This window comes from Protomyctophum bolini (assembly GCF_963924005.1).
Source record: "Protomyctophum bolini genome assembly, chromosome: 12".
Taxonomy (NCBI): Eukaryota; Metazoa; Chordata; class Actinopteri; order Myctophiformes; family Myctophidae; genus Protomyctophum; species Protomyctophum bolini.
Window position 1 is genome coordinate 30992310 of NC_137873.1, and position 15602 is coordinate 31007911.

The window sequence follows — 15602 nt, forward strand, 5'->3', positions numbered from 1 at the left end:
TGGGTCCCATTTTACAGTCTCTGGTATGACCTGGCCGGGGCTCGAACCCCGACCACCCAGTTTCAGGGCGGTTTAAGGCTGACCTAGAAGCATACAGTAAGTAGCTCCATGAACATTCAAATTGGATTTAGCTAAATTCATTCCCCTGCTGGCCTTCCCCCCCAGGGTTGTAAACGGCTCACTTCCTGTGACATATCCTCTATGTCAGGGGTTCCTAAACTGTGGTGCGTGCACCCCTTGTGGTCCGTGAAGTTCGCGAACGCCTCTAGCGGGGGTGCGTGACATGAAATGGGTAATTAACACAGACGGTAAAACACTGTTGTAAGGAGTTGTATAGAGCAGCTGCAGGAGTATATACAGCAGCTGCATGTCTCTCAGTGCAGTGACATTCTGTGATTATTTGCCATAGTCATATTATAAAAATGATAATTTTCAGCCAAATACGAGACCGAGCATTGGTGGTGTGTCAACTAGGTCAGGAGGTAACAGGGGGGGCACGGCCAAAAAGGTTTGGTGACCGCTGCTCTGTACGTGCTGTGGTATACACAGCACATATAGAGGGCCCCCCATCCCACTGCCACTGCCATCATGAATTTTCTATATTGTTGTGTAGTTGTTTTTGTCATATTTTCGCTCACCCCATTTAAATTACTGGCAGTTAGCTTGTGACACTGTAACAAATGTTACCACAAAAATGTTACCTATGATGCAGTTGCCTTGGGGTACTGAAGTCAGTCTCCCCTTTCTCACGTACACTAGGATTCTCTGAGTTGATCTGAGGCAGAGTATGCTTGTGCATACAGTATGCTGCAGTAGACTCAAAGCTACATACTGGCATCTACTGTTCAATTTATGCACATGCAATATACAATATTGATACTGTATGAACTTAACATAACGTAGCCCCAGCTTGTGCCTCTAATGTGATCATCGTTTACTAAGTTTGAATTGAAGATTACATTCGAGTGTCACAGATCTATCTATTGGATTTGGATAGGGATTCATTGGAAGCAAAAGGCCAGACAACATTGGCACCCAGCCAGTGGAAACTGGAAATGATGTTATGTTTTGTGGATGATAGATCATTCATTAGGCTACACTTTGTTTTGTTTAACCTATCCAGTATGGTGATATTATTGTTTCAGTATTAGCTCGGTGGACATGGGAGCTCCCTTTCTTTAGAAACATAGAGAACGGAGTCTGACAGCAGAATGTTTTCCCCAATATATACGTAGCCTATATTTAGTGTGTTTGCCTTGTTATTGCACTCCAGCGTTTAGATCTTTGAAAACGTTTCAATCGTGGAATAACTCTCTATTCTCCCCTCCGATAGGCCAGCGATTCGGATAAAAAATATTAAAAGAATGTATAAATACTTAAATAGGCAACCACACTCGCAAATTCCACATGATTGCATCTTTCTAGTCTTTTTAGGGCCATATTTTGACAGCAACTGCCTGTCATAATTTCACCCCCTCCCTATCTAAGTATTGGACAGTATTAGGATGTTGATATTAATTTTATATTCATATTTAGGGCCCCAAATCACACCTTGGAGAGCGCGAGTGTCTATTTCAAAGTGTTTTTTTACTGTGGGGGTCATATTTTGACGGCAGCAAAATCCTATCCCTATATCTAAGTATTGGACAGGATGTTGATATTAATTTTGTATTCATCTTTAGTATTCACCCTGGAAAGCACAAGTGTCTATTTCAAACAGTGTTTTTGACTGTGGTCATATTTTGACGGCAGCATCTGCCTGTCATAATTTCACCCCCGTCCCTATGGGACAGACCGTCAGCACAGTCTCTCAAGTCTTAAAAGACCTTAGACCTGTGTATGAATAAGATATTATTTTTTCAAGAACCTGATCCACGAAAAGGAGCCAAATCACGCAAGAAGCACTTTTGTTTGCACCCCCAACACACTCACGTGACATCAACTCCTTTCCCCCATTTTGCACGTTTTAAGGCATGACATCAATGTAGCTAAAGGTATTGAAACTGTACAGACAACATTACTCACATAATTAGTTTGAGTGTGTTGTCACGTCTTAAAATATTTAGAAATATGCCGATATGCCTAGTACTTATTGTGGAAGATAACGCACAAGCTGCAAATCTAAATTGTTAATTTCCTGTCATCAGACCAATGCCACAAATATCCATTTGCAGTATTTTGTTCATCAGTAAAGTAATCTGGAAAGCGGCATCAATGCCACCCATGAAAAGGTTATCTGGTGGTTCATAAAGTGTCAACCAGCATGTTGCCACGGTTTGAGTGGAACTACATTTAAGTAGGTCACAGCACTCTTAATACTATGATCTCTTCATTATGCACTTAATGGCCCCCCCAGAACCTTAGGGCCGATTCATACTCCTATTTTACAGCTGTTTCGGCGCTGTAGTGCCAAAATGATTTCGGCTCGTCAGAAATTTTCAGTAGCACCGAAGAGCCGACTTTAGGACGGTACCCGCCCCCCCCGAACCTCAAATGACATTGTGTAGGCTCTACAGCACCGAACCGACTTTTATTCGGCTCTAAAATAGGAGTATGAATCGGCCCACAGAGTTACGACAACTCCGTTCACTTCATGGGGCCAGGCTCTTCTACATACTGTAGACTTCTATTGGGTTGTCCCTTTTACGGAATGCATTGGAATCTATGGGCTCGCGCGAGTACATGAACCACATGACCAGGCTGTTTTCTGCCCCCTTCAATGTCGTAACTCTGTCTTACTCTATTATTATTTTATTTTTTTAACCTTTATTTAACCAGTAAAATCACATTGAGACTGCGTGCTGTATTTTGCGTGACTTAAGTACCAGGTCTTATTACTTAACTTAAGACCTGGAGGCGTGGTCAATGCCATTTGGCTATTCTGAGTGGCCAAAGAGCATTGACTACGCCTCCAGGTCTTAAGTTAAGTAATAAGACCTGGTACTTAAGACACGCAAAATACAGCCCTGCGTCTCTTTTACGTGGGAACTGGCCAAGAGGCAGAAATAAAAATTACACTTCAATACCACATCGTCAATGTTACATTTTGAACCAGAAAATACAACATCCATAATACACCTTAAAGTACCTATATGCATAATACAACAAGTCACCTGTCCTACTTTTTAGTAGCAGGGCAAAATACACCATATACACAATCTACACGATCTGAACCGATATAATAATATATAGCAGTGATTTTGTGTTGCTCAATTCTTACAGCACTCCCCATTGGTGGTGATTGATGATACCTGCCAAAAGCTGCAGTCAAATCCTCTCACTATTTTGATCTTTCCCCCTTTCACTTACATTGTCATGCTGTTCACATTTACACATGAACGCTTATTCATTGTAGTTCAAACAAAAAAATGGAGCACAGAGGATAAAATCTTTTTGCATTTTATTTAGTTTAATTTTGAAGAATTGCGATGGCAGTGTTTATATTGTAAACTACAATATTTTCAAGCATAGCGTACATAGATTAAAAAAAACATATCACACTGAATATAAATCAATTTCCTATGTTTTCGGTGGCAACAATTCAGTACAAAATCATTAAGTACTAAATGAGTACAACATTTTTTCATTTTACATTGATTCAATTAATTAATGAATTGATTAAAGCTTGTAAAGCTACAGATAGCCATGCAACCATAGTGACAATGAAACATGTATTACACGAGGGAGATGATACTGCATTCAGACTAGGATACAAAAGAAGTGTCCCTTTCTCTATCCCCTGTGTACTTGTTCAACAGTTCTACAATCTATGTAGCACTAGATGCTATGCACTTTTAACAAGCAAGTATTATTTGGTCAAGGTTGTGTAAACAGTTTGAAAGGCAGTAGATTACATTTTGGAAAGTGTGCTGGTACATCCAGCTGAAGCAATAGAGAATTTGTAACTATTGGCACAAATATAATTTAGATGTTAAGCTGTTGTTGCTCTTAAAGGGGAGGGAATGACACTCATTTTCAACATTAAAGTACTATACCGTAGAGCTGTGAGCTTAATATGAATAAAGTCCCTCCTTTCTCTGTAGTCTAGAACCCGAGAATACGTTTTGATGATCAGTAGCCTGGCCCAGCCAGTGTGACTTCTGGTCTAGAGGGGCGGGTGCCCGTCCAAAACAGGCGGTGGATAATTTTTATGGAGGGACAGACAGTAGGCTGACAGGAAATGGGGAGAGAGATGGGGGGGAGACATGCAGTAAAGGCGGTCGGGATCGGGAGTCGAACCCGTGGCACACTGCCAGAACTGGATTACCAGCCACGGTGCCTGGACCACTGAGCCATGGCCCAGGCCGTAATAACATATTTTAATGTTAAAAATGAGTGACATTGCCCTTCAAGCCCTTACCAATAGCATGTAAAACATCAAGAGATATGTCGTCTCTTATTAAAACTCAACAACACACAATCATAATGTATAAAATCCCACTTCCAGTCAACCACATATAGTTCAAGTATCTTATGAGAAATCCATCTCAACTGTGTAGAATGATAGGCAGGCAGCAAAGCTATCAACTTACCAAGTGCTGAAGTGTCTTAAAGGCAGCAGGCATAACAGTACATTATTATGAAATCCAGTGGCCCCAGAGTGCATTATAGAAGAGGCCACTGGTTATTATTTACAAAGATAGCCTCCCATCTCCTACATAACCTCTGATTCATGTCGTGCCAAAGCCAAAGGTACTGTGGTTCCACATGGACCCGAGAAGTGGTACCTGTATGACACACACACACACACACACACACACACACACACACACACACACACACAGAGATCAGGATTTCTGTCTGTTGAGAGGCTCCCGTTTCGAATGTCATCAATGTCAAGTATTGAAAGGGACAAAATCACGTTTAATCAGAGCATTGAATACCAATACCTACCAAGATCTCAGCAGGCTGCATTCTGTGCGGTTGATCACGGCTACTGGCGAGTCGCGACTACACGCGTTGTCAACTGACTACGTGGATACGAGGTTAGGGGACTTATGTGGCTGGTTAAAACTAATGACGTTAGGGGATTTACGTGGCTGGTTAAAACTGATGAGATTAGGGGACTTAAGTGGCTGGTTAAAACTGATGAGGTTAGGGGATTTACGTGGCTGGTTAAGACTGAGGTTAGAGTTAGATTAAAGGGCCTTTCAAACGGGAAGTGAGGAACACACATGTTGTTGCCTGGATCAACGATCTGCTACAGGTCTGCACAAGAGGGCCGCGACAACGCAAGCGTAAAAAAAAAAGCCAAACAGAATCCAGGTCTGGTGAGTCGCGGTAGGTCAGTAGACGAGTCTACGGCAGCATTCAATGCTCTGATTAAACGTGATGTTGTCCCTTTTCAATGCATTGATGGCATTCAAATCCGCTATGAGAGGCCATCCTATCATGGTCACTATCATTCAATCTCTCTCATAGCATGCATGTCAAACAAGTAGAACCTTGGTGATTTTGAAGGCAGTGGCTTGCAACCACATGGTGGTGCAAATAATATCAGAAGTAAATATATCGCATATTTATTATTTATATAAGCTGTAGTGCATCACTTACATAAAATATTCGGTTTTCGGCGTCGTTTGAAGATTGAATTCGGCCACAGGGATGCCTCTGGATGCAACCTGGGGGCCAAACATGGCTGCTGGGTATACAATGGAGGACGTGCCCACCTGTGATTACCGGTACAAATATTGACAATGTTTAAAACTAAGTTAGTTAGAAACACTTCAAATGGATGACACAAAAAGGCCAAAGGCTAAATGTGTCCACAATGGGAGCACATTGTGGACACATTTAGCACTCGAATAACTGGACAAAACAATGACGACATAAATCTAAATACATTTAAATTCATGACGATGGCATAAAAGATAGTGTGTGGCCATACAGATGTCACTGTCAAGATATTTTATAACCTGTGTGTCATCATGTCTCAGCTCAGATATTAAAATACCTCATTAGCTACAGTAACAACAGGGACACAACTCACCACCAGACAAAGGTCGCAGATATCCAGCTCCTTTTCCACCTTGGTCAGGATATGAGAATCCAGAGTTTCCCCAAAAAACACCACGTTGGGCCTGAGCAGACCTCTGCAATCGCTTTCTTTACACCTTCAATATTACCAGGGAATGACGGGGACAAAAAGAGAAATCAGAGATTAAATGTGTCATAATATTTTGACTATTGACGACTACTCGCGCTGACAAAACTAACGTGTCAGATCATGAACACCACAATGACAACATTAGCCACTTTGCTCTTAGGCCATAACACTCAATCAATGAACTGTATTTGTTTAGACTGACAGACTCAGGGTCTACATTGTAGTAGGGTCTACAATAAACAATCATACCAGCGTTTCCAAAAAGCAGGCCGACATCTTGTGATACTGAGGCTGGGGTTAGACGGCAGCATACTGGTAATTATAAAGTTCTGAGACTCATTCAGTCGACACATGAACCAAGTTTCTCAGTAAGGCATGAAAAGTGTTCCCACAGTACAGAACAGCTCACTTGCACGGCTCCACCTAGGTCTTTTCAATAGAATAGTATACGCATGCAATCATTCATTCATTCTAAGCAACCTGCAGTTTATACATGCTTGCCTTCCTGAACTTAACCCACAAGGGGGCGGTATACAAGGGAGTACAGTATGCTCCAAAGAGGTTTACCTTTACATAAAGTAAAGTAAAGTATAACATCCCAAAAGACCAAAATGGCTGAATAATTATAGTCTATATAATTTTAGAGCATGAACAGTGAATTATGCAAAACCTCATATCATGTCTATGCCTTTTTGAGAGACGTGGATGTAGAGAGAAAAATCACACCCGTGTGAAGTGAGGGGCGATCTTATCACCCTACAAGGCTACATCATCATACAGTACATCTCATTCCGGCCAATCAGAATTTGCGTCATCACCTTCGTCTTCAATGTTTGTGTTACGCAATGTTTGTATTTACACAAAGACTCAATTGTCCATTCAACGTCAATGGGATTTAATGTTTGTGTAGGACAAAGTTTGTGTTAGCACATACACTAAAAGCTGGACATAGGAGGGCCTATCGCCCCTCAAAAGAATTAAAAACAAACCTTGGCAGTTTTTCCACAGGAATCTGGGCATCAGCAACATCAGGGTCAGGTGAACTGTGCATAGAGGGAACAGAAACATGCTATGTTGCTGATGTAGTACGGTAAAAGAAAACGGAAAGGTCAGACCACAATAACATGTATCGCATGTAAATAATGCGTTTTTGTGAGTGTATAAAGCTGCACACTTTACCCTTTGCCCTCCAGGGCAGCACATATTTGTTTTTTCTGGGTTAGGTCCACATGTCCACAGCTCACACAACGCGTCTCTGACAGGCTCCCTGCAGTTAGAAATACAGAAGAGAAAGACAGCTGTAAGAGACCCTGTGTGTGTATTAACCCATTCAACTTTTTAGTTCATAATAGCCGTCACAATCATTTTAATCATTTCAATGATCAAATTATACTTTGGCTATTAAGAAATCTCAGATACACAAGCTCATAGCGCGTTTCAAAGCAAACATTTTAACTCAAATTTGCTATAGGCGGTCCCTGGAACAAAATATTTAGATTCTTTATTCGGATCCCATCCGCTGCTGCGGTCGCTAGTCTTCCTGGGGTCCACATAAAACAACATACAATACAATATACATACAAACAACAACTGACACACAGATATATAGATAATATAGGTTAAATATCATATGTACAAAAGCACATCAATCCAATTGTGTGATCTCTACCAATGTTTTTAAGATAAGTATTTACTGAGATGGGGGTACACGGCCAAATACATGTCATTTTGGGGGTTCTTGACATGAAAAGGTTGGTTTGACCACTGATATAGAAACATGCGTTTTTCAGAAAACAGTTAGACATTTGGAGAATGAGCCTCAGGTCTTAATGGGTTAACAGCCCAAATGTCCTTCGTGTTAATGATAGGTTAAGCTGGCAATACTAGTTAATTGTCCTGGCAACCATTCCTAGAATGCCCAGAGCCATCCTTTTTGTGAGGATGTGATGTGATGTGATTTTGACACCGTAACAGTGATGCTCTTCTGGTCCACATTTGTTACCACTTATAGGCATTGCCATTAATCACCAATCCTGTGCCTCGCCCTCACCGTGAATCTTGAGCACGTGTTTGGAGCCTGCTTGTCGGTGGAGGTCGTCGATGGACTGCGTTATGACGACCACAGAACGCCCTTGTTTCCTCAGCCGAGCTTCACACTCTGCTATAGCCAGATGGGCTGCGTTGGGCTTCTTGCTCAGTGCCACCTCCCTCCTGTAATGGTAGAACTCCCAGACCCGAGATGGGTAGCGAGAAAACGCCTCTGGCGTGGCAAGATCCTGGGACACACATAAGGATACAAAGTGAGTGCCGGTATTCTTTTCTATGGACTTTCTCTATCTGAACCTTGCACCCTATACTTTATTACTTTGAACTACTCAACTGAGTACGTGTCTCTTCAAGGATGGGCACACTTGGCCCTGAATTCCCCTCTTTGATCCCTACCGCCTAATTCACAATACTCCAACAAAGTGACAAAACAAAACAGTATTTTCAACTGAACTAATTCATGCTTAACCACATGAACCGTAGTGTACCTATTTGGGCATGTTATAATAGTTGAACATTCAGTGAGCTTGTACTTCAGCAATGTTCAGCAAAGAGATTTGGTGTAGAGGGAAAAAAGAGGGGACCAAGTACAGACCCCTGAGGACCCCGGTCAACAAAGTACTGTATATAGGGTTTAAGTGCTTATGGCAGTATCGATCAAATTAGGATTCTGAGCCAAACGTTAGAAAAAGATACGGCGGGTGAGAAAGCGAGTTTAGGTAGCTCAAATGAATATAAAAAAATCGGTACGAGGATAAATTTAAAGGCAGGAAAAATAGTTTTTTTTTTGTCTTCCCCTTGTATTGCATGAAGCAGACTGTATATTGCCTTCATGCCTTGGTCCCTGCATGAAGCCTGGTTATGCAAGCATCACCATGTCTAGAAAACACTGATAGAACATGGGAAATCGATGCATTATGTAAAAATGTAAAAATTATGTAAAACGAAATACACCCACTTCCCAATAGCTCAGAAGAATATAGACAAAAAGCCAAAGTTTGACCTTAAAGAAAATAGAGTTGTGATATTTGATTTCATTTATCACACATCCAAGGACAGAGGAATTGATAAGCTAAGCTTGCCCTGTCCCTTTTCTTATGGCAGTTGACCGACCAGTCAACCCATGCGAAAGTGCCATCGCGCTTAAATGGTCAGGCAAGCAACCTCGATGATGAAGGAATTCATCATTATCATAACACAGACAAACTTGGACACCAAACATGGTTGCTGGCTGTGGGTGGTTTGTGGTTGTAGATAATTATGTTTGTTAGATTTTATTGTATTACCTGGGACAACCATTTCCTCCACCTCCCTTCAGCTCCCTTAAAGGTTGGTACTCCACTCTCTGCACTCACACCTGCCCCTGTGATGATTGCTATGTGCTTCGCTTTGGAAAACGCTTTACGGAATTCTGACATATCTGGAAGGGAAAGCAAAATGAGTATACACTAAATACAGGAACAATGGACACCTGAGAACTCTGGGCGACTCAATGTCGCTCAATGTTGAATTTTGCGATATTTGCTGAATTCATGACAATATGCAAATATGGAAATAATGTATTCTCATATGGTATAGAGCGCCGCAGGCCCGCCCCCTTTCAGAAAAGCGAGTGGCCCAGGAAATGAAACCCCAATGCATTCTTCCATCGGCACTTCTAATATAATTTATTTAAAGACTGTTACGCCGCGGACAAAGCCAATTCGGATCGTGACGAATCATGACAATGAACACAATGTTTTGGGCCGATCAAATCATTAGAAAGAAGAAAAGAAAGTCAGGAGACAACACTATTTGTTTTGTTTTTCGTCTTATAAATTATTTGATCGGCCCAAAACATTGTGTTCATTATCATGATTCGTCACGATCCGAATTGGCTTTGTAACCGTCTTTAAATAAATTATATTAGAAGTGCCGATGGAAGAATGCATTGGGGTTTCATTTCCTGGGCCACTCGCTTTTCTGAAAGGGGGCGGGCCTGCGGCGCTCTATACCAGTAATATATACACCAGTATGTGAAAATGTTTTCAGCGTGTGCCGTGTGCTGCTGTCTCTGTAGTATAGCATGGCTTTAGTATGGCTCATGTTGCGACATATGTGAGCTTATAGATGTCACAGCATCATATTTCAGATTCAAAGTCCAAACGACCAAAGTGACTGACTGTCGGGCATACTAGGCATCTAAAAGATGCATCTTTTATCAATGTACTGTATGAATACAATACATGATGTATTAGGACAACAAGATGTATCTCATGTCAAGTTGTCATGGACTATGGACTATTCATAACAGTAATAATAGGACCCCGCCCCTGGGTTGAATAAAAGCCACTTAATTGGCACAGAGCCAACAAAAGCATGCAAGGTCTATAGTAATCTTTACCTGAGCTGGCCCTTGCAATCTCAAACAAAGGTCCTCTTGTCACGTTAGACTGCATGCTAGACATGCGTGGGCCAAATGCAACAACAGCCACATTTCTGAGGATCATTGTCTGGAGATAAAATGACACATAATAATCATCACTTGCTTGTCAGTCAGGCTGAGTCTGATTGATTGATTGATTGAAAATTGTATTAACAAGTTTGCAGAAAGGGTACAATTCAAGGAAAGTACAGTTAATGCAAAAACTGCTAATAGGATAAAGCCAGAAAAAGCACTATAAGACTTTTTTTTACATAAGTCCTCCATTTTCAATTCAGGATCAGAACATTTAAAGACATACAAATAAAATATACACTTCTATGTAAAAAAAGAAAGAAAAGAGGAAATCATCATATACACCGCCAAGCATTTTCATGTTGATGTTTGTTCGCCATTAGTAAGCTTCGTGGACTGAACAGAAACATAATGAAACGTATTATCCAAATGCCTGTTGAGTGTTGAGGACCAGGCCCATTGTGGAAAAATGTAGATTACAATTATCCTGGCCGCGCCCCTGCAGGACGGAACTTGACAGACAGCTTTTAGTGGAAACAAAATGTATGATTACAAACAAGTTACTAACAGGTTTGGCATGAATCCTCAATCGACCATATGCAGCGAACACTAAACATTCTCACATATTATATCCTCCTGACTGACTCCTGCACATGTTTCACATATCAACTCGTTGCGTTGGCTATTTGATTGATGGTATGGAAAGTGTAAAAACTAGTATTTCTATTTATTTTAAGTTGCTCTATAAAGTTTATGATGCATTCAGCCGAGTCGAGTGTGGCGTGCGTGCAATTGCACACACACTATTCAACCATTTCCTGAACTTGTAAAACATGAGTAGTATTTGCTTTTTCTCCGTACACGTTACATCAAATCCAACATGCGTTATTAACTTGTCATTCACACTCACCTCGCGTATAACAGGGTTGATGTTTCCTCCGCAATAATGTCCAACGCCGTTTGTTTACCTTTTAACACAACGCAATCAAAACACACAGGGAGCCGTAAATATACACAGTAGTCGCAAAGCAAAGCATGCTCGAAAAAGAAAAGTGGGTTGAAGTCTGGTTGAAATCTGTTGAAATGTTGCAGTCTAGGCGCGCCATCTGGTGGCATTGTGAGCTTTTAGATGTGAAGTGATTGAAGTATTTATTAACAGTTTGCGGTTTTACATGTGATTTGCATTGCATTGTGTGAGCTCGTATGTAGATCATCTGATTTGCATTTCAATGTGATCTGCAATGAACTGTATCAGATTTCTTTTATACATTTGAAAACTGTAAATGCGACATATGCACAATGAGCAGGCTATTAGTACATTTCGAAGACTATTTTTTTAAATATTGCAGTATTTATAGTGCAATATTGCAGTATGCTACTCAAGTAGCCTAAAATGTTGTAAACATTTTCCACCACAGGTCGCAAAGTATGCTTGAAAAAATTAGAAAGGTTGGGTGAAATGTTGCAGTTTAGGAGCGCCATCTGGTGGGAGACAAGACAACTGCGTTCTGTGTGACTAAATGATTCATTCATTACATCCCACCACCATGCATTCCATTTCCCACTCGTTTCACTCCCATTTCGTCACTATTTACCGCCTTCTTCTCTCCCTCTCTTTCACTCATTTTCTCCCTTTCTTTGCTTTCCTTTCCCTGTGACACATTTTTCTCAATTCGTAACGGATCTTAGCCTTATAAATAACTCTCTATGATCTTAGCCCCCAGCCCCCCACACACATACGCACACAAACACGTATCCCCCAGCCCCCACACTCCACAGTCCCACACACACGCGTACAACTGAACTCACTCCCCTTTCTGCCCCCCCCACCAGCATCATCAATACCTCCCACTGTGCGGCCGTGGCTCGCTCTGGTCTCCTCCAGTCACTGTCTGGCGGACCCTGTTCAGATTGATGGCGACCAGCACGGACGGGCTGGGTACAGACCGCCGACCGATCAGAAGACTGCGTGCTAAAAGCGACACCCCTTATCTGGTCGAAGCCCGGATCTCCTTCAACCTGAAGACAGGTAAGGTGCACCATACATACAGTACACACCATTATGGTACATGCATGCAGCCTGCCTGCCTGCCTATCCCATCCCAATTCTCTTCACACACACTGCATGGCATGGGATGGGGGGGAACCATTACCCATCCTATATGAGATTTAAGTTTGTAGTAATGCCTATGGTGTGAAAGTCAGATTTTATTTGTTTTAAAAGGCAGAGGCTTTTTGAAATCCAGATGGAGAACTTTGTGGGAAATGTGGGTGATTAATTATATTAAGTGGCATTAACCTATTTTTATAATGAATTGAATTTTTAACGAATTGCATTTTTATAGCGCTTTTCCAAGTGCTCAAAGCGCTTTACAATGGTTCATTGACTTCATCATCTTCATTCATTCATACATTGGGAGGTGACATTTTGGTTGACAGTGACAGATTAAGGCACTGGAATAAAACAGCATTAAAGGGTTATACCTGACAGAGAGGGTAGTTTACCAGCAGGGCTGTGTTAAGGCATACTGGTGGTAGGATGGGTTAGTCTATGAAGTTTGATATGGTTAACAAACACACTGGGTAGGCTATACATTTCTGCCACGGCTAATTCAGCGCAGTTACATAACAGGAGCTTCAACGTGATTTGTAGGAGGCTATTGCCAGAGCTTTGACGATGGAGAGTATTGCGGTTCACAGCTGTGGATAATGGATAGACTGACTAATGACTATAGTAGGCTACAAAACAGCTTATTTTACAGCTAACCTGTGCATTTTAAACAAGATACATAAAACATTCTAAATGGGTCCAAGTTTATTTCCTGTTAGTGTTTGTGAATATCAGACTGTCAGCCATGTATGGACCACTCAGGACATAAACTTGTACCCAAGCTGTTACCTGGCAACGAGGTATATTCGGCTTCAGTGCTTTCGTGTGTTTCTGAATTAGAGTAGGCCTATAAGACCCAAAGAGATCCAATATACATGCTGCTTTAGTGAGAGAGATTGTTCAAGGTTCAAGGTTCACGTTATAAGACCCAAAGAGATCCAATATACATGCTGCTTTAGTGAGAGAGATTGTGTGTGTGTGTGTGTGTGTGTGTGTGTGTGTGTGTGTGTGTGTGTGTGTGTGTGTGTGTGTGTGTGTGTGTGTGTGTGTGTGTGTGTGTGTGTGTGTGTGTGTGTGTGTGTGTGTGTGTGTGTGTGTGTGTGTGTGTGTGTTATAGCCATGTCTGACTCCATCTTCCAGTCTGAAGTGTGTGTTGCATCCCTTGTTACCATGGTGACTTGGCATTTTTCTCTGGCTGAGTCAACAGGATTCTGCATGCTATTTAGGCGACTCAAAAATGTAATTATCTTCCTCACAAAACAAGTTAATGCTTGTTCTTCATACTGACTGAATCTTTAGATAACCTAGAATTCATCAAAGAGTTTAGTATTTACAATGATGCGACCGTTTGCTCCATGCTGTGTGCTAGAGTCAGAGTGTCACATGTGCACACAGGTTTATAGTAATCTAATCACTAATGTAAAATGTTCAATCCAACATCCTTTTCTGCTTTCAAATATTCAATGTATATAGGATGTTACCAGCCCCCTGGGCTGCTAGAAATGTAGCCTTATACAGTCAGATACCACCTCTAGCTTTTTCTGCTTTTAAAATATGAATTGTATATGATATTCAAAGCCCCATGGACTGAACTGTAGCCTAAAAGGTAGTCTTTGAAAGACAAAAAAGTGTCCGCACACTGATATAGCCAAAGTGGCTATATTAGTTATAGGACGCAGTCTACGCAGATAATAAATAAACCAACGTTTTGGCAGACAACTGCATGCCTTCTTCAGGGTATAGGAACTGTAGCCTGTTATGTGCAGTATACCCACCACCTTAGCATACATATTCTGAGGGCGAACATTGGTTACACAGTGGTTCTCAAACATTTTCAGGTCAAGGATTCCCTAATGTATTTGGCAGACGTGCTATCTGCAAAATAAATGTGTGGCAATGAATTTCATAAGGAAATGTTGACACATTGTGTTGTGAGTTTGTAGATCAGATATTTTCAAATAGCCTATAAAACATGGTTAAGCTAAACAAATGTAGTTGGGTACCCCCTCAAGTACCCCTGGTGTCCCCAGACACCACTTTGAGAGCTCAGCTACTGCACATGCAGGTACCACCAGGCCTGGAATGTTGTCATTTTAGGGGCAAGGCCACTTAATTGGCCTGTAGTACACAGAAATCATGCATTTAACTTGAGGTTAAAGATGATTTAATTTTCATATACGTAGTACAAGAATAGTTACTACCAGTGAAATATAACCCATTTATTTCACAAAATAATGTATTGGCCAATATTTGTCACATTCAGCCCTGGACTTCACTGACTGAATTCACAGAATAGAGATTTTGAACGAGCTTTAGTCCGACATGCGGAAACAACGGTCGGACTAGCGCTCGAACATGTGCTGCTCCCGTGCTTGCAGTTAGGGTTAGGTTAGGGATAGAGGTAGGTCGTCGGTCCAATTTATTTGCACGCCTCAATCTCAGATGTTTAACATCCTTCCTTTATTATCTCCACCATGTGAGTCGACAAAATGACTTCCTTTGTTTTGCCTGTTGCGTCAAAGTTGTTATTGTTTTGTTTTGTTATTTCTTAAAAGATAAAAAGATAAAAAGGGTAGGCACTAGGCACTATAAGCTACAGCTTCAGCCTACACCTTTTCGGTCCAAATACTTTCTGAAAAGTTTTCAATCCTGTTTTAATCATTTAACTATATTAAACTAAACTAAACTAAATAAACTATATTCATCATTCATCATCTTTAAATAATACAATTATCATTTATCAGCATTTTACAAGCTCGTATCTCTTTAGAATCTAATTGTGGATATCTTAAGTATAACATAAATGAATGTAATGATCTGTATGTTTGCTATTCTAATTATAGAGAACTGCATTGATTTGTATGCCATGTTATGTCATTAGTTACACATGGGCAGTGTCAATT

The 15602-nt window shown here is 41.1% G+C and overlaps 1 protein-coding gene across 1 annotated transcript; it reads right to left on the reverse strand.

Annotated features, from left to right (window-relative positions):
- Window positions 1–3383: 3383 nt before the first annotated feature.
- On the reverse strand, window positions 3384–11618 carry LOC308325222 (NAD-dependent protein deacylase sirtuin-5, mitochondrial-like). The gene is made up of 9 exons (XM_080777670.1): window positions 11500–11618; window positions 10536–10644; window positions 9439–9572; window positions 8157–8382; window positions 7286–7373; window positions 7096–7149; window positions 5990–6113; window positions 5554–5669; window positions 3384–4727 (listed from the first exon to the last, which is right to left on the reverse strand). The coding sequence occupies exons 2-9, from the start codon at window positions 10639–10641 to the stop codon at window positions 4655–4657; spliced, it is 921 nt and encodes a 306-aa protein (XP_080633796.1). The 5' UTR covers window positions 10642–10644; window positions 11500–11618; the 3' UTR covers window positions 3384–4654.
- Window positions 11619–15602: the final 3984 nt, after the last annotated feature.